Source organism: Oncorhynchus clarkii, chromosome 8, assembly GCF_045791955.1.
Source record: "Oncorhynchus clarkii lewisi isolate Uvic-CL-2024 chromosome 8, UVic_Ocla_1.0, whole genome shotgun sequence".
NCBI lineage: Eukaryota > Metazoa > Chordata > Actinopteri > Salmoniformes > Salmonidae > Oncorhynchus > Oncorhynchus clarkii.
The window spans coordinates 462501-481579 of NC_092154.1; the positions used below are offsets into that span (position 1 = coordinate 462501).

Here is a 19079-nt window from a genome sequence, read left to right on the forward strand (position 1 = left end):
GAAGGCCAGCAACTCTGTCTAGAAGGCCAACAACTCTGCCTAGAAGGCCAGTAACTTTGTCTAAAAGGCCAACAACTCTGCCTAGAAGGCCAGTAACTCTGTCTAGAAGGCCAGCAACTCTGCCTAGAAGGCCAATAACTCTGTCTAGAAGGCCAATAACTCTGTCTAGAAGGCCAGCAACTCTGCCTAGAAGGCCAGTAACTCTGTCTAGAAGGCCAGCAACTCTGTCTAGAAGGCCAGCAACTCTGCCTAGAAGGCCAGCAACTCTGTCTAGAAGGCCAGCAACTCTGCCTAGAAGGCCAGCAACTCTGCCTACAAGGCCAGCAACTCTGTCTAGAAGGCCAGCAACTCTGCCTAGAAGGCCAGTAACTCTGTCTAGAAGGCCAGCAACTCTGTCTAGAAGGCCAGCAACTCTGTCTAGAAGGCCAACAACTCTGCCTAGAAGGCCAGTAACTTTGTCTAAAAGGCCAACAACTCTGCCTAGAAGGCCAGTAACTCTGTCTAGAAGGCCAGCAACTCTGCCTAGAAGGCCAATAACTCTGTCTAGAAGGCCAGCAACTCTGCCTAGAAGGCCAGTAACTCTGTCTAGAAGGCCAGCAACTCTGTCTAGAAGGCCAGCAACTCTGCCTAGAAGGCCAGCAACTCTGTCTAGAAGGCCAGCAACTCTGCCTAGAAGGCCAGCAACTCTGCCTACAAGGCCAGCAACTCTGTCTAGAAGGCCAGCAACTCTGCCTAGAAGGCCAGCAACTCTGCCTAGAAGGCCAGCAACTCTGTCTAGAAGGCCAGCAACTCTGCCTAGAAGGCCAGCAACTCTGCCTAGAAGGCCAGCAACTCTGTCTAGAAGGCCAGCAACTCTGCCTAGAAGGCCAGCAACTCTGCCTAGAAGGCCAGCAACTCTGCCTAGAAGGCCAGCAACTCTGCCTAGAAGGCCAGTAACTCTGCCTAGAAGGCCAGCATCCCGGAGTCGCCTCTTCACTGTTGACGTTGAGACTGGTGTTTTGTGGGTACTATTTAATGAAGCTGCCAGTTGAGGACTTGTGAGGTGTTTGTTTCTCAAACTAAACACTCTAATGTACTTGTCCTATTGCTCAGTTGTGCACCGGGGCCTCCCATTCCTTCAATTCTGGTTGGAGACAGTTTGCACTGTTCTGTGAAGGGAGTAGTACACAGCGTTGCATGAGATCCTATGTTTCCTGGCAATTTCTCGCATGGAATAGCCTTAATTTCTCAGAACAAGAATAGACTGATGAGTTTCAGAAGGTCTTTGTTTCTGGCCATTTTGAGACTGTACTCAAACCCACAAATGCTGATGCTCCAGATACTCAACAAGTCTAAAGAAGGCCAGTTTTATTGCTTTTTAATCAGACAACAGTTTTCAGATGTGCTAACATAATTGTAAAAGGGTTTTCTAATGATAAATTAGCCTTTTAAAATTATAAACTTGAATTAGCTAACACAAAGTGCCATTGGAACACAGGAGTGATGGTTGCTAATAATGGGCCTCCGTACGCATATGTAGTTATTCCATATTCTGCCATTTCCAGCTACAATAGTAATTTACAACATTAACAATGTCTACACTGTATTTCTGATCAATTTGATGTTATTTTAATGGACAATTTTTTAAATTTTCTTTAAAAAATAAGGAGATTTCTAAGTGACCCCAAACTTTTGAATGGTAGCGTACCTACACGTGCTTACAAGTGATTTTTATGTTACGAAGATGGAAAAATGCTGTCCTTGAAATAGTCTTGATATATTCGTCAAAAGAGAGATCAGGGTCCAGAATATCGCCGAGGTCCTTCACAGTTTTATTTGAGACTGTACAACCATCAAGATTCATTGTCAGATTCAACAGAAGATGGGACAAAACCATCTCAGTTTTGTCCTAGTTTAAAAGTAGAAAGTTTGCAGCCATCCACTTCCTTATGTCTGAAACACAGGCTTCTAGCGAGGTCAATTTTGGGGCTTCACCATGTTTCATTGAAATGCACAGCTGAGTGTCATCCGCATAGCAGTGAAAGTTAACATTATGTTTTCCGAATGACAGCACCAAGAGGTAAAATACATAGTGAAAACAAGTGGTCCTAAAACAGAACCTTGAGGAACACTGAAACTTACAGTTGATTTGGCAGAGGACAAACCATCCACAGAGACAAACTGATATCTTTCCGACAGATAAGATCTAAACCAGGCCAGAACTTGTCCGTGTAGACCAATTTGGGTTTCCAATCTCTCCAAAAGAATGTGGGGATCGATGGTGTCAAAAGCAGCACTAAGGTCTAGGAGCACGAGGACAGATGCAGAGCCTCGGTCTGACGCCATTAAAAGGTAATTTACCACCTTCACAAGTGCCGTCTCAGTGCTATGATGGGGTCTAAAACCAGACTGAAGCATTTCGAATACATTGTTTGTCTTCAGGAAGGCAGTGAGTTGCTGCGCAACAGCCTTTTCTAAAATTGTTGAGAGGAATGGAAGATTCGATATAGGCCGATATATAGTTTTAAAAATATTTTTGGCTTTTTCAAGAGGCTTTATTACTGCCACTTTTAGTGAGTTTGGTGCACATCCGGTGGCTAGAGAGACGTTTATTATGTTCAACATAGGAGGGCCAAGCAGAGGAAGCTGCTCTTTCAGTAGTTTATTTGGAATAGGGTCCAGTATGTAGCTTGAAGGTTTAGAGGCCATGATTATTTTCATCAATGTGTCAAGAGATACAGTATTAAAAAACTTCAGTGTCTCTCTTGATCCTAGGTCCTGGCAGTGTTGTGCAGATTCAGGACAACTGAGCTTTGAAGGAATACGCAAATGTAAAGAGGAGTCTTTAATTTGCTTTCTAATGATCATGATCTTTTCCTCAAAGAAGTTCATGAATTTATTACTGCTGAAGTGAAAGCCATCCTCTCTTGGGGAATGCTGCTTCTTAGTTAGCTTTGCGACAGTATCAAAAATACATTTTGGATTGTTCTTATTCTCCTCAATTAAGTTGGAAAAACTGTGGCAGTGAGTAGGTCCAGAGACATGTTGGACAAAACCCACTGAGTCAACGACAGCTCTGAAAGCCTTTTGGAGTGGGTCTGTGGACTTTTCAATGTGAATATTAAAGTGGCTGGCTAACATCCTGCTGCCTGGCCTGCACCCTATCTCATTGTGGAGTAAGAGCCCTGTCTTGTTAATAGATGAGAGCATTCCTCCAGCTAGGATGGAGTCCGTCACTCCTCAACAGGCCAGGCTTTCTGGCGAGTCCCAGAAAGAGGGCCAATTATCGACAAATGTTATCTTTCGGGAGGGGCAGAAAACAGTTTTCAACCAGCGATTGAGTTGTGAGACTCTGCTGTAGAGCTCATCACTCACCCTAACTGGGAGGGGGCCAGAGACAATTACTCGATGCCGACACATCTTTCTAGCTGATTTACACGCTGAAGCTATGTTGCGCTTGGTGACCTCTGACGGTTTCATCCTAACATCGTTGGTGCCAAAGTGGATAACAATATCCCTATACTCTTTACACTCACCAATTTTAGCTCGAGCCAGCACTATCTTCAGATTAGCCTTAACGTCCATAGCCCTACCCCCTGCTAAACAGTGTATGATCACTGGATGGTTCGTTTTAAGTCTAATACTGCGGGTAATGAAGTCGTTTGATGTATAAGACCCCGTAACGGGAGGAGTAGAGACCAGAGAAGGCTCGGCCTCTGACTGCGACTCGTTGCTTAATGGGGAAAACCGGTTGAAAGTTTCTGCCGGCTGTATGAGCGACACCGGTTGAGCATTCCTTCAGCATTTCCTTCCAGAAGCCTTGAGAAAGTTGTCCGGCTGCGGGGACTGTGTGAGGGGATTTACACTACTATCTGTACTTACTGGTGGCACAGACGCTGTTTCATCCTTACTAGAGTTAAATTACCCTTGCCTAACGATTGCGTCTGAAGCTGGGCTTGCAGCACGGCTATCCTCGCCATAATGCGATCGTTCTCCTGTATATTATGAGTACAGCGACTGCAATTTGAAGGCATCATGTTAATGTTCCGGCTTCGGCTGTTGGAGGTCCTGGCGAACCACGGCCAGATAAAGCGTCTGGGGTGGAAAAGTTGAATGAAAAAAGTAGAGCGAGGGAATAATTAAAAATATAAAATGGTAATTAAAAAGTAAAAACCATAAAGTTGGCAGGTAGCAACAAACCACACAGCAGCACGTAAACAAGTCTATAAGCTGTTACCAGAGGTGAAAGGTTTTTTAATTTGCCCTGCACTCCTTGCTTTTTGAGTCTCGTTTTTTCTGGTTTTAATTCCAGAGTTACCCACGGTTTATTATTGAGAAAGATGTTAATTTTCTTTTTGGGAATAACAAGATCCTCAGAGAAACGGATGTACTCAGACTGTATCCGCTGCCTCTTCCAGGTCATTGGTGCTGTCCGTCATCCAGTCAGTGGACTCAAAACAGACCTGGAGGAGTTCAGGAGTCCAGCTTTTAATCTCCACCTTTTTAGCCTTCTCTCGCTGCAGAGATGAGCTGAACCATGTTATGATCCCAACCCCCAAGATTGGCTAGTGCCTTCAGAGTAGGCGTTCCCGAACTGAAAAAAGAAATGCTAGAATGTGCCAATAGGATCTCACTAGCTCGTGCTTGGCTCCGCCCACCTCCTTGCTTGTTCTGCACTATGGTTTATTTGCTCCTATTGGTAATGTCATGCTGATCGATCTTGGGTTATTTATAAAACAAATTGTATGCCATTTCCTGGTTGCTAAAATTCAGATTGTGACAAAACAAGTGTAGTGTAGAGAATCATTGTACCATCTAAACAGCTGTGAAATGTATTTTACATAACCAAAAATATTGTATTTTCAGCTGTTTGAATCTGGTGTTCAAAACCGAAAGTATAAGATGCAAATTTAAATAGAAAATGCACACACAGAACAGATCTACCACTTAGACTTCCTTTCAATGAGAATGACAATCTACAACACATGCATCACTGCCTGGTGTGGCAACTGCTCGGCCTCCGACCACAAGGCTCTACAGAGGGAAGTGCATACGGCCCTGTACATCACCTGGGCTAAGCTTCCGGCCATCTATCACCTATACCAGGCGGTGTCAGAGGAAGGCCCTAAAAATTGTAATGACTCCAGCCACCCTAGTCATAGACTGTTCTCTCTGCTATCGCACGGCAAGCGGTACCGGAGCACCAAGCTTCTAACAGCTTCTAACCCCAGGTCATAAGACCCCTGAACATCTAATCAAATGACCACCTAGACTATTTGCATTGCCCCCAAGAGTGGAGGAGTCATTTCATACAAGCGCATTTGTTTCAAGGTTTCCTCTCCTTGATTACCTTTTACTTTTTCCCCCCCAAAGAGGCAAGCAGAGGACAGAAGGGAAGCAGAGGACAGAAGGGAAGCAGAGGACAGAAGGGAAGCAGAGGACAGGAGGGCAAGCAGAGGACAGGAGGGCAAGCAGAGGACAGAAGGGAAGCAGAGGACAGAAGGGAAGCAGAGGACAGAAGGGAAGCAGAGGACAGAAGGGAAGCAGAGGACAGGAGGGCAAGCAGAGGACAGGAGGGCAAGCAGAGGACAGAGGGAAGCAGAGGACAGCAGAGGACAGAAGGGAAGCAGAGGACAGAAGGGAAGCAAAACCAATTGGGATTCTCTTTTAGCCTGGTGGAACCAGCGTGATCACTGTGTTCATCATTCCCTTCACTTCATCCACAGTAAAACACAATGTTGAACCCAATGAACAGGCCGGTAGCACCAAGCTAACATGCTCTGTCAGACACACTAAGGAGCACAGTAATGAACAGAAACACAACAGCGAGTCCAGGAACTTAAACAAGCTTATTTTTAATGGATCTGCAAAACTGTTTGAATTTTCTTGAGAACGTTCAATCTCCTTCCATACAACCGAGAGAGTGTTCCAACATTACAGAAACAACGTATTACAAACGCTTCCAACCCAAACACATCTGCATGCATGAAAAATTAAACCACAAATAAAGGAAAATAAATCAAAATGTAAAACAATCCCCCATCGTTAAGCAGACATCCTAACAAGCTGTTCTCTGGTTGGAGCAGACATCCTAACAAGCTGTTCTCTGGTTGGAGCAGAAATTCAAACCTTTCTGCTGGGCCTCACTATGGGAGGAGCAAGAAGATTAAACACATTTTATTGGGTGGATGTGTCTCCGCCCCCGTCTTCCATATAAGGCACAGGACAAAATAAACCCTCAGTTACAAAACTCAAAATGACCCAACACGTCTCAGAAACCCACTAGTGTACAAAATGTTAGTCCTACATTTGTCTTTTTATTTTTTTATTTTAGGTATTTTCCTGACCGACGGTGAGGTGACCCGGTGGACTCAAAGAAAATATTAAAAAGGTGACTGACTTTTTGACTCGCGTTTTGCAACCTTTAAAATAAACAGGAAACATGATCTCTTATTACCAAAACTGATTTTCAGAAAGATGACATCAGACCATGAGGGGGGGGGGGTGGGAATAGAAGACTGAAGTGGTTTATTGTCAGTGAGAACAGATGGAGATAGAGAGAGAACAGATAGAGGGGACGAGTGTTAGAGAGACTGAGTTAGCGGTTAGAGAGAGTGTGTGTGCTTCCGTGCGTTAGTGTGTGTGTGTGAGGGACAGACTGGGTTGTTCTAACTGCAGCACTTGCTCTTCCATCCTGTGACTCCACTCCCACCGCTGATGTCCACGTTTTCACTGTTGGGCTCTTTGACGGGCGTCTGCAACACACACCCACGTTTGTTATATATATATATATATATATATACACACACTATGCATAGAAACATTCCATCGACACCATTATTACACACACCTTCCTGAGGATGTCTTCTGCTAGCGTGAGGAAAGCCTTCTCGATGCTGATGTTGGCCTTGGCACTCGTCTCAAAAAACCTAATACCATGTTCTCTGGCAATCTGCGAGAGAGAGAGAGCGGAGGGGCGAGAGCGGAGGGGCGAGAGAGGAGGGGCGAGAGCGGAGGGGCGAGAGCGGAGGGGCGAGAGAGAGAGGAGGGGCGAGAGAGAGATGGGAGGGGCGAGAGAGAGATGGGAGGGGCGAGAGAGATAGGAGGGGCGAGAGAGATAGGAGGGGCGAGAGAGATAGGAGGGGCGAGAGAGATAGGAGGGTGAGAGAGATAGGAGGGTGAGAGAGATAGGAGGGTGAGAGAGCGAGAGAGGGGCGAGAGAGCGGCGAGAGAGCGAGAGATGAAAATATTAGAGGGTTGGTCCCAAAATAAGGCAAGTCTCCTGTGAGACAGGAATCAGGTTTCCTTACAACCTTTAATTGTGTGTGTTCTTGTGTTGCACAAGCTCAAGCTAGTGTAATCCACGCTGTATGTATGCATGTGTATACACAGTACCAGTCAAAAGTTGACACCTACTAATTCCAGGGTTTTACATTGTAGAATAATAGTGAAGACATCAAAACTATGAAACAACATATGGAATCATGTAGTAACCAAACAAAGTGTTAAACAAATCAAAATACATTTTAGATTTTTCAAATAGCCACCCTTTGCCTTGACAGTTTTGCATACTCTTGGCATTCTCTCAACCAGCTTCATGAGGTAGTCACCTGGAATGCATTTCAAATAAGTGGTGTGACTTGTTAAAAGTTATTTTGTGGAATATATTTCCTTCTTAATGTGTTTTTCCAGTTGTGTTGTGTCAAGGTAGGTGGGGTATACAGAAGATAGCCCTAATTGGTCAAATACCAACTCCATAGTATGGCAAGAACAGCTCAAATAAGCAAAAGAGAAATTACAGTCCATCATTACTTTAAAACATGAAGGTCAGTCAATCTGGAAAATGTCAAGAACTTTGAAAGTTTCTTCGAATGCAGTTTCAAAAACCATCAAGTGCTGAAACTGGCTCTCGTGAGGATTGTCACAGGGAAGGAAGACCCAGGGTTACCTCTGCTGCAGAGGATAAGTTCATTAGAGTTCCCAGCCTCAGAAATTGCAGCCCAAATAAATGCATAAGAGTTCAGGTAACAGACATCTCAACATCAACTGTTCAGAGGAGACTGTGTGAATCAGGCCTTCATGGTCAAATTGCTGCAAAGAAACCACTACTAAAGGACACCAATGAGACTTGATTGGGCCAAGAAACACGAGCAGATCAGTGGAAATCTGTATTTTGGTCTGATGAGTCCAAATGTGAGATTTTTGGTTTGTGAGACGCAGAGTAGGTGAACGGATAATATTACATCATACATGTAACATTAGCTAGCTAGCCAGCCAGCTAACATTAAATAGCTAGCTAACAGTACACTTTAACTTGAAATGAAAACTACTTTGATAAAATATTGAAATGCGTAATATCTGAAAATGTAGCTAGCTAGACTCTCTTACCCGCATGAATGGATGCTTCTCCCTCTCTGTCATGGTTGCCTGAGATTGAAGATGTAATCCGGACAGGTGTTTTATACCACAGCCTTCTGTGTGATATTTTTTCGACTCTGTCTGCATATTTGCAAATCAAATGCCAGAATTTTCTCCATCTCCTTAGTTATCATACTCAAATTCCACTGATTTCAAAACTCGGTCCTCCAGAAAGTGGAGAGCAACACCTTTTCAGTTATACTACGTGATGTCTTTCAAACAGCTGCGTTAGAAAGGATTACCTACACATACAGGGCAGCTCATATTATAGACAGAAGCGTGCTACATGGCAGACGAATCCGAACTCATCTATCGGCATGTCCAGCCCACTCATTATCTCAGCCAGTCATGGCTAGCGGGAAGGTTGCTGACTTTTTCTGTAGCTAAATAAACTAGGCTCATAATTTAACAATTGTATTTACAGATGGCATACAAGTCTGTTATTAAAACACACAAAAGTTCAAATCAAATCAAATTTTATTTGTCACACACATGGTTAGCAGATGTTAATGCGAGTGTAGCGAAATGCTTGTGCTTCTAGTTCCGACAATGTAGTAATAACCAACAAGTAATCTAGCTAACAATTCCAATACTACTACCTTATAGACAAGTGTAAGGGGATAAAGAATATGTACATAAAGATACATAGCAAAGATATATACCATAACCTAAATGGGATTTCTTTAATTCTGAGCACCGTGGGTGGACGCCCTAATCAGGTTAAGGACCCAATGCATATGGGTCCCATACGTTTCTCAAATGTAGATGCTGCCGGTCTATACGTCCATTTTCATAACGGAAACCCTGCTGTATGGGTTGTGTCTCACCTGCTCTCCCTTGGCTTTTGGTACCACCCTCTTGTCCTCCATGTCACACTTGTTGCCTAGCAGCATTCTCTCCACGTCCTCATTGGCATGCTGAAAAACATAATATTTCAGACTAACTCGAACCCTTACCGTGAAATGCTTCCTTACAGGCCCTTAACCAACAATGCAGTTAAGAAAATAGAGTTAAGAAAATATTTACTAAATAAATAATGTAATTTCTAGAATTATTATTGAATAATTCTTTAGCCCTTCTCTGAAGGCTTAGAAGGCCCATTGTTCCCCACTGTGTTTGGGTTAAAAATAATATGTAGGGTGGCTCTATTTTCCCTCAGTGTGTATGTTTTCATTAATCAATGTCTATATAGAATCCATATGTTGTTCTGAAATATGAACAAAAAAATACTGGACATTTTTAACTCTTATTATGGTGGTGATTTGACAAAATTACAATAATGGTCTTGAACTGGACTGGCATTTCCCCCTCCCGGTCTGGGTCTTGACTGTCGCCATTTTCTCCAGTCTCTCTTTAGGTGGTCTCAAACATTGGTGTGTATAATGTCCATGTGTGTAAGTATGTGTACCTCGTCGATGTTGCGGAGCCACTTGCTGATGTTCTCGAAGCTCTTGGCGTTGGTGATGTCATAGACCAGCATGATGCCCATGGCGCCTCGGTAGTAGGACGTGGTGATGGTGTGGAACCGCTCCTGACCAGCGGTGTCCCTGTTAAACACATTATATATATATAAACCTCTTATGGCTGGGGGGCAGTATTGAGTAGCTTGGATGAATAAGTTGCCCAAAGTAAAACAGCCTGCTCCTCAGTCTCAGTTGCTAATATATGCATATTATTAGTAGTATTGGATAGAAAACACTTAAGTTTCTAAAACTGTTTGAATGATGTCTGTCTATAACAGAACTCATATGGCAGACGAAATCCCGAGGAGAAATCTGAGCTTTGTATGTATTCACCACAGTTCCCAATGAAATCCCCTTGAGATATGTTGCACTGCCTAGGGGTTCCACTAGATGTCAACCATCTATAGAAATTTGAATGAGACTTCTACTTTGTTGTGGGACTGAATAAGAACAGAATGAACAGGTGTCTGGCTGTCAGCCATTTTCTGACCACGCGCATTCCTCATGGTATCCACTTGCATTCCATTGATCATGAAGACAAAGGAATACTCCGGTTGGAACTTTATTGAAGCTTTATGTTAAAAACATCATAATTATTGATTCTATACTTAGTTTGAAATGTTTCTTCGATCTGTAATATAACTTTTTGAAGTTTTTGTCTGACATAACGCTGACCAGAATGAGCGTTTGGATATGTATACCAAACGCGCTACCAAAGGAAGGTATTTGGACATAAATAACAGACATTATCGAACAAAACAACCATTTATTGTGGACCTGTGATTCCTGGAGTGCTTTCTGATGTAGATCAAAGGTAAGGGAATATTTATCATGTCATTTCTTGTTTATGTTGACGCCATCATCGCGGCTATTGTGACTTTTACTTCTGAGCGCCGTCTCAGATTATTGCATGGTTTGCTTATTCCGTAATGTTTTTTTAATTTATTAAAATCAGACACAGCGCTTGCATTAAGGAGAGGTATCTATAATTCCATGTGTATAACTTGTATTACCATCTACATTTATGATGAGTATTTCTGTTGAATGATGTGGCTATGCAAAATCACTGGATGTTTTTGGAACTAGTGAATGTAACACGCCAATGTAAACTCAGATATAAATATGAACTTTATCAAACAAAACATACATGTACTGTGTAACATGAAGTCCTATGAGTGTCATCTGATGAAGATCAAAGGTTAGTGATTAATTTTATCTCTATTTGTGCTTTTTGAAACTCCACTTTGGCTGAAAAAAAATGGCTGTGTTTCTGTGGCTTGGTGGTGACCTAACAATTGTGGTGCTTTCGCTGTAAAGCCTATTTGAAATCGGACACTGTGGTGGGATTAACAACAAGATTACCATTAAAACGGTATAAGATACATGTATGTTTGAGGAATTTTAATTATGAGATTTCTGTTTTGAATTTGGTGCCCTGCACTTTCACTGGCTGTTGTCATATCATCCCGTTAACGGGATTGCAGCCATAAGAAGTTACACATTATATATAAACCTCTCCTGACCAGCTGTGTCCCTGTAAAAACACATATATAAACATCTCCTGACCAGCTGTCCCCTTGTTAACTTCTCTAAGGTAGGGGGCAGCATTCGGAATTTTGGATGAAAAGCATGCCCAAATTAAACAGCCTGCTACTCGGGCCCAGAAGATATGATATTCATATAACTGGTAGATTTGGATAGAAAACACTAAAGTTTCCAAAACTGTTAAAATAGTGTCTGAGTATAACAGAACTGATTTGGCAGGCGGAAACCTGAGAAATCTATTCAGGAAAGTTTCTGGTTTTGTAGTTTTCTATTCAATTCCATTACAGTATCCATTGACTTAGAACTCAAATTGCAGTTCCTATGCCTTCCACTAGATGTCAACAGTCTTTATAATATGTTTCAGGCTTGTATTCTGATAAGTGAGGGAGTAAGACCAGTCTGAATGAGTGGACCCAATTAGATTTTTTTGTCTGTCTGTTTTGACTGTGTTTGAGCCTGGGGATTACTGAAGAAAACGAACAAAAGAGAGGTTTTTGGATATAAAGAGACTATCAAACAAAAGGAACATTTATTGAGTAAATGAATGTCTTCTGAGTACAACCATATGAAGATCAAAGGTAAGGGATTCATTTTCTCTCTATTTCTGACTTGTGTAACTTCTACTTGGTTGGCTACTGTTTGTAATGATTTGTCTGCTGGGCTATGTTCTCAAATAATCGTAAGTTATGCTTTCGCCGTAAAAGCATTTTTAAAATCTGACACCGTGGTTGTATTCACAAGAAGTTAATCTTTAAACCTATGTAAAATATGGTTTGTTTTCAGAATTTTTATAATGAGTATTTCTGTATTTGAATTTGGCGCTCTGCAATCTCACTGGATGTTGGCCAGGTGGGAGCGTCCCACATACCCTAGAGAGGTTAAACACGTATATAAAAACAGCTTTGACCAGCTGTCCCCCTGTTAAACGCATATATAAACCTCTCCTGACCAGCTGTCCCCTTGTTTAAATCCTAGTAAAAATGCCTTGTCTTAAGTCAGTTAGGATCACCACTTTATTTTAAGAATGTGAAATGTCAGAATAATAGTAAAGAATAATGTATTTCAGCTTTTATTTCTGTCATCGCATTCCCTGTGGGTCAGAAGTTTACATACACTGAAGCACTAGTATTTGGTAGCATTGCCTTTAAATTGTTTAACTTGGGTCAAACGTTTTGGGTAGCCTTCCACAAGCTTCCCACAATAAGTGGTGTAACTGAGTCGGGTTTCTAGGCCTCCTTGCTCGCACACGCTTTTTCAGTTGTGCCCACAAATGTTCTATAGGATTGAGGTCAGGGCTTTGTGATGGCCACTTGACTGTTGTCCGTAAGCCATTTTGCCACAACTTTGGAAGTATGCTTGGGGTCATTGTCCATTTGGAAGACCCATTTGCGAGCAAGCTTCAACTTCCTGACTGATGTCTTGAGATGTTGCTTCAATATATCCACATTCTTCTATTTTCTCATGATGCCATCTATTTTGTGAAGTGCACCAGTCCCTCCTACAGCAAAGCACCCCCACAACATGATGCTGCCACCCACGTTCTTCACGGTTGGGATGGTGTTCCTCGGCAAGCCTCCCCCTTTTTCCTCCAAACATAATGATGGGCATTATGGCCAAACAGGTCTATTTTTGATTCATCAGACCAAAGGACATTTCTCCAAAAAGTATGATCTTTGTCCCAGTTGTGTGCAGTTGCAAACTGTAGTCTGGCTTTTTATGGCGGTTTTGGAGCAGCGGCTTCTTCCTTGCAGAGTGGCCTTTCAGGTGATGACAATATAGGACTCGTTTTACTGTGGATATAGATACTTTTGTGCCTGTTTCCTCCAGCATCTTCACAAGGTCCTTTGCTGTTGCTCTGGGATTGATTTGCACTTTTCGCACCAAAGTACGTTCATCTCTAGGAGACAGAACGAGTCTCCTTCCTGAGCAGTATGATGGCTGCGTGGTCCCATGGTGTTTATACTTGCGTACTATTGTTTGTACAGATGAACGTGGTACCTTCAGGCTTTTGGAAATTGCTCCCAAGGATGAACCAGACTTGTGGAGGTCTACAATTATTTTTCTGAGGTCTTGGCTGATTTCTTTTGATCTTCCCATGACGCCAAGCAAAGAGGCACTGAGTTTGAAGGTGGGCCTTGAAATACATCCACAGGTACACCTCTCCAATTGACTCAAATTATGTCAATTAGCCTATCAGAAGCTTCTAAAGCCATGACATTTTCTGGAATTTTCCAAGCTGTTTAAAGGCACAGTCAACAAGTATGTAAACGTCTGAACCACTGGAATTGTAATAGAGAATTATAAGTGAAATAATCTGTCTGTAAACTATTGTTGGAAAAATCACTTGTGTCATGCACAAAGTAGATGTCCTAACCGATTTGCCAAAACTATAGTGTGTTAACAAGACATTTGTGGAGTGGTTGAAAAACAAGTTTTATTGACTCCAACCTAAGTGCATGTAAACTTCCGACTTCAAACTGTATATATTATATACAGTCGTGTCCAAAAGTTGAGAATGACACAAATATAAATTTCCACAATGTTTGCTGCATCAGTGTCTTTAGATAATTTTGTCAGATGTTAATATGGAATACTGAAGTATAATTAGAAGCATTTCATAAGTGTCAAAGGCTTTTATTGACAATTACATGAAGTTGACGCAAAGAGTCAATATTTGCAGTGTTGACCCTTCTTTTTCAAGACCTCTGCAATCCGCCCTGGCATGCTGTCAATCAACTTCTGGGCCACATGGCAGCCCATTCTTGCATAATCAATGATTGGAGTTTGTCAGGATGTGTGTGTTGTTGTTTGTCCACCGGTCTCTTGAGGATTGACCACAAGTTCTTAATGGGATTAAGGTCTGGGGAGTTTCCCCGCAATGGACACAAAATATTGATGTTTTGTTCCCCGAGCCACTTCGTTATCACTTTTGCATTAAGGCAAGGTGCTCCATCATGCCGGAAAACACATTGTTCGTCACCAAACTGTTCCTGGATGGTTGGGAGAAGTTGCTCTCGGAGGACGTGTTGGTACCATTCCTTATTCATGGCTGTGTTCTTAGGCAAAATTGTGAGTGAGCCCACTCCCTTGGCTGAGAAGCAACCCCACATATGAATCGTCGCAGGATGCTTTACTGTTGGCATGACACAGGACTGATCGTAGCGCTCACCTTGTCTTCTCAGGACAAGCTTTTTTCCGGATTGCACCAAACAATCAGAAAGGGGATTCAGAGAAAATGACTTCACCCCAGTCCTCAGCAGTCCAATCCCTGTACCTTTTGCAGAATATCAGTCTGTCCCTGATGTTTTGCCTGGAGAGAAGTGGCTTCTTTGCTGCCCTTCTTGACACCAGGCCATCCTCCAAAAGTCTTTGCCTCATTGTGCGCGCAGATGCACTCACACCTGCCTGCTGCCCTTCCTGAGCAAGCTCTGTACTGGTTGTGCCCCGACCCCGCAGCGGAATCAACTTTAGGAGACGGTCCTGGCGCTAGCTGGACTTTCTTTGAACCGCTCTCCTTGAAGTTCTTGATGATCTGATAAATGGTTGATTTAGGTGTAATCTTACTGGCAGCAATATCCTTGCCTGTGAAGCCCAATATCCTTGCCTGTGAAGCCCAACCTGTTTTGCTACCTGACAAATTTACGTTTTTTACTTTTTAATTACCGTATATATACCGTATATATATATATATATATTTTTTTTTTCCCCTCAACTTTTTCACTCCGGACGCTTTATCTGGACACGATTCGTCAGGACCTCCAACAGCCGAAGCTAAGTAGTAACATTAACATGATGCCTTCTAATTGCAGTCGCTGTACTCGCCTTACGGCGAGGATAGCTGTGCTACAAGCCCAGCTTCAGACGCAATCGCTAGGCAAGGGTAATTTCAGTGTAGGAAAGGATGAAACAGCGTCTGTGCCACCAGTAAGTACAGATAGTAGTATAAATCCCCTGGCACAGTCCCCGCAGCCGGACAACTTTCTCACGGTTTCTGGAAGGAAATGCTGTAGGAACGCTCAACCGGTGTCGCTCATTCAGCCGACAGAAACTTTCAACCGGTTTTCCCCATTAAGCAGCGGATCGGAGTCAGAGGCCGAGTCTTCTCTGGTCTCTACTCCTCCCGTTACGGGGTCTGAGACGCCGAAGCTTCCCACCATTAGCTCTGACAAATTGAAAACTCTAGTCATTGGCGACTCCATTACCCACAGTATTAGACTTAAAACAAATCATCCAGCGATCATACACTGTTTACCGGGGGACAGGGCTACCGACGTTAAGGCTAATCTGCGAGTGTAGAGAGTATAGAGATAGTTATCCACGTCGGCACCAACGATGTTAGGATGAAACAGTCAGAGATCACCAAGCGCAACATAGCTTCTGCGTGTAAATCAGCTAGAAAGATGTGTCGGCATCGAGTAATTGTCTCTGGCCCCCTCCCAGTTAGGGGGAGTGATGAGCTCTACAGCAGAGTCTCACAACTCAATCGCTTGTTGAAAACTGTTTTCTGCCCCTCCCAAAAGATAGAATTTGTAGATAATTGGCCCTCTTTCTGGGACTCACCCACAAACAGGACCAAGCCTGACCTGCTGAGGAGTGACGGACTCCATCCTAGCTGGAGGGGTGCTCTCATTTTATCTACCAACATAGACAGGGCTCTAACTCCTCTAGCTCCACAATGAAATAGGGTGCAGGCCAGGCAGCAGGCTGTTAGCCAGCCTGCCAGCATAGTGGAGTCTGCCACTAGCACAGTCAGTGAAGTCAGCTCAGGTATCACCATTGAGACCGTGTCTGTGCCTCGACCTAGGTTGGGCAAAACTAAACATGGCGGTGTTCGCCTTAGCAATCTCACTGGGATAAAGACCACCTCCATTCCTGTCATTATTGAAAGAGATCATGATACCTCACATCTCAAAATAGGGCTACTTAATGTTAGATCCCTTACTTCAAAGGCAATTATAGTCAATGAACTAATCACTGATCATAATCTTGATGTGATTGGCCTGACTGAAACATGGCTTAAGCCTGATGAATTTACTGTGTTAAATGAGACCTCACCTCCTGGCTACACTAGTGACCATATCCCCCGTGCATCCCGCAAAGGCGGAGGTGTTGCTAACATTTATGATAGCACATTTAAATTTACAAAAAAAAATATGCAGTTTTCGTCTTTTGAGCTTCTAGTCATGAAATCTCAATCACTTTTTATAGCTACTGTTTACAGGCCTCCTGGGCCATATACAGCGTTCCTCACTGAGTTCCTTGAATTCCTATCGGACCTTGTAGTCATAGCGGATAATATTCTAATCTTTGGTGACTTTAATATTCACATGGAAAAGTCCACAGACCCACTCCAAAAGGCTTTCGGAGCCATCATCGACTCAGTGGGTATTGTCCAACATGTCTCTGGACCCACTCACTGTCACAGTCATACGCTGGACCTAGTTTTGTCCCATGGAATAAATGTTGTGGATCTTAATGTTTTTCATCATAATCCAGGACTATCGGACCACCATTTTATTACGTTTGCAATTGCAACAAATAATCTGCTCAGACCCCAACCAAGGATCATCAAAAGTTGTGCTATAAATTCACAGACAACACAGATTCCTTGATGTCCTTCCAGATTCCCTCTGTCTACCCAAGGACGCCAGAGGACAAAAATCAGTTAACCACCTAACTGAGGAACTCAATTTAACCTTGCGCAATACCCTAGATGCAGTTGCACCCCTAAAAACTAAAAACATTTCTCATATGAAACTAGCTCCCTGGTACACAGAAAATACCTGAGCTCTGAAGCAAGCTTCCAGAAAATTGGAACGGAAATGGCGCCACACCAAACTGGAAGTCTTCCGACTAGCTTGGAAAGACAGTACTGTGCAGTACCGAAGAGCCCTTACTGCTGCTCGATCATCCTATTTTTCTAACTTAATTGAGGAAAATAAGAACAATCTGAAATTCCTTTTTGATACTGTCGCAAAGCTAACTAAAAAGCAGCATTCCCCAAGAGAGGATGACTTTCACTTTAGCAGTGATAAATTCATGAACTTCTTTGAGGAAAAGATTATGATTGTTAGAAAGCAAATTACGGACTCCTCCATAAATCTGCGTATTCCTTCAAAGCTCAGTTGTCCTGAGTCTGCACAACTCTGCCAGGACCTAGGATCAAGAGAGACGCTCAAGTGTTTTAGTACTATATCTCTTGACACAATGATTAAAATATTCATGGCCTCTAAACCTTCAAGCTGCATACTGGACCCTATTCCAACTAAACTACTGAAAGAGCTGCTTCCTGTGCTTGGCCCTCCTATGTTGAACATAATAAACGGCTCTCTATCCACCGGATGTGTACCAAACTCACTAAAAGTGGCAGTAATAAAGCCTCTCTTGAAAAAGCCAAACCTTGACCCAGAAAATATAAAAAACTATCGGCCTATATTGAATCTTCCATTCCTCTCAAAAATTTTAGTTAAGGCTGTTGCGCAGCAACTCACTGCCTTCCTGAAGACAAACAATGTATACGAAATGCTTCAGTCTGGTTTTAGACCCCATCATAGCACTGAGACGGCACTTGTGAAGGTGGTAAATGACATTTTAATGGCATCGGACCGAGGCTCTGCATCTGTCCTCGTGCTCCTAGACCTTAGTGCTGCTTTTGATACCATCGATCACCACATTCTTTTGGAGAGATTGGAAACCCAAATTGGTCTACACGGACAAGTTCTGGCCTGGTTTAGATCTCATCTGACGGAAAGATATCAGTTTGTCTCTGTGGATGGTTTGTCCTCTGCCAAATCAACTAAGTTTCAGTGTTGCTCAAGGTTCTGTTTTAGAACCACTATTGTTTTCACTATATATAATACCTCTTGGGGATGTCATTCGAAAACATAATGTTAACTTTCACTGCTATGCGGATGACACACAGCTGTACATTTCAATGAAACATGGTGAAGCCCCAAAATTGCCCTTGCTAGAAGAATGTGTTTCAGACATAAGGAAGTGGATGGCTGCAAACGTTCTACTTTTAAACTCGGACAAAACAGAGATGCTTGTTCTAGGTCCCAAGAAACAAAGAGATCTTCTGTTGAATCTGACAATTAATCTTAATGGTTGTACAGTCGTCTCAAATAAAACTGTGAAGGACCTCGGCGTTACTCTGGACCCTGATCTCTCTTTTGAAGAACATATCAAGACCATTTCAAGGACAGCTTTTTTCCATCTACGTAACATTGCAAAAATCAGAAACTTTGTCCAAAAATGCAGAAAAATTAATCCATGCTTTTGTCACTTCTAGGTTAGACTACTGCAATGCTCTACTTTCCGGCTACCCGGATAAAGCACTAAATAAACTTCAGTTAGTGCTAAATACGGCTGCTAGAATCCTGACTAGAACCAAAAAATTTGATCATATTACTCCAGTGCTAGCCTCCCTACACTGGCTTCCTGTCAAGGCAAGGGCTGATTTCAAGGTTTTACTGCTAGCCTACAAAGCATTACATGGGCTTGCTCCTACCTATCTCTCTGATTTGGTCCTGCCGTACATACCTACACGTACGCTACGGTCACAAGACGCAGGCCTCCTAATTGTCCCTAGAATTTCTAAGCAAACAGCTGGAGGCAGGGCTTTCTCCTATAGAGCTCCATTTTTATGGAACGGTCTGCCTACCCATGTCAGAG

General features: G+C 42.9%; 1 protein-coding gene across 1 annotated transcript in view; it reads right to left on the reverse strand.

Moving 5' to 3' along the window:
• Positions 1-5815: 5815 nt before the first annotated feature.
• LOC139414862 (ras-related protein Rab-10) overlaps positions 5816-19079 on the reverse strand; it is a 40798-nt gene continuing 27534 nt past the window's right edge. The window contains exons 3-6 of the mRNA XM_071162442.1: positions 9806-9944; positions 9225-9314; positions 6830-6931; positions 5816-6734 (exon numbers count right to left, since the gene is read on the reverse strand). Of these exons, the coding sequence (XP_071018543.1) occupies positions 6648-6734; positions 6830-6931; positions 9225-9314; positions 9806-9944 (418 nt within the window). The 3' untranslated portion in view covers positions 5816-6647. The remainder of the gene's footprint in view (positions 6735-6829; positions 6932-9224; positions 9315-9805; positions 9945-19079) is intronic.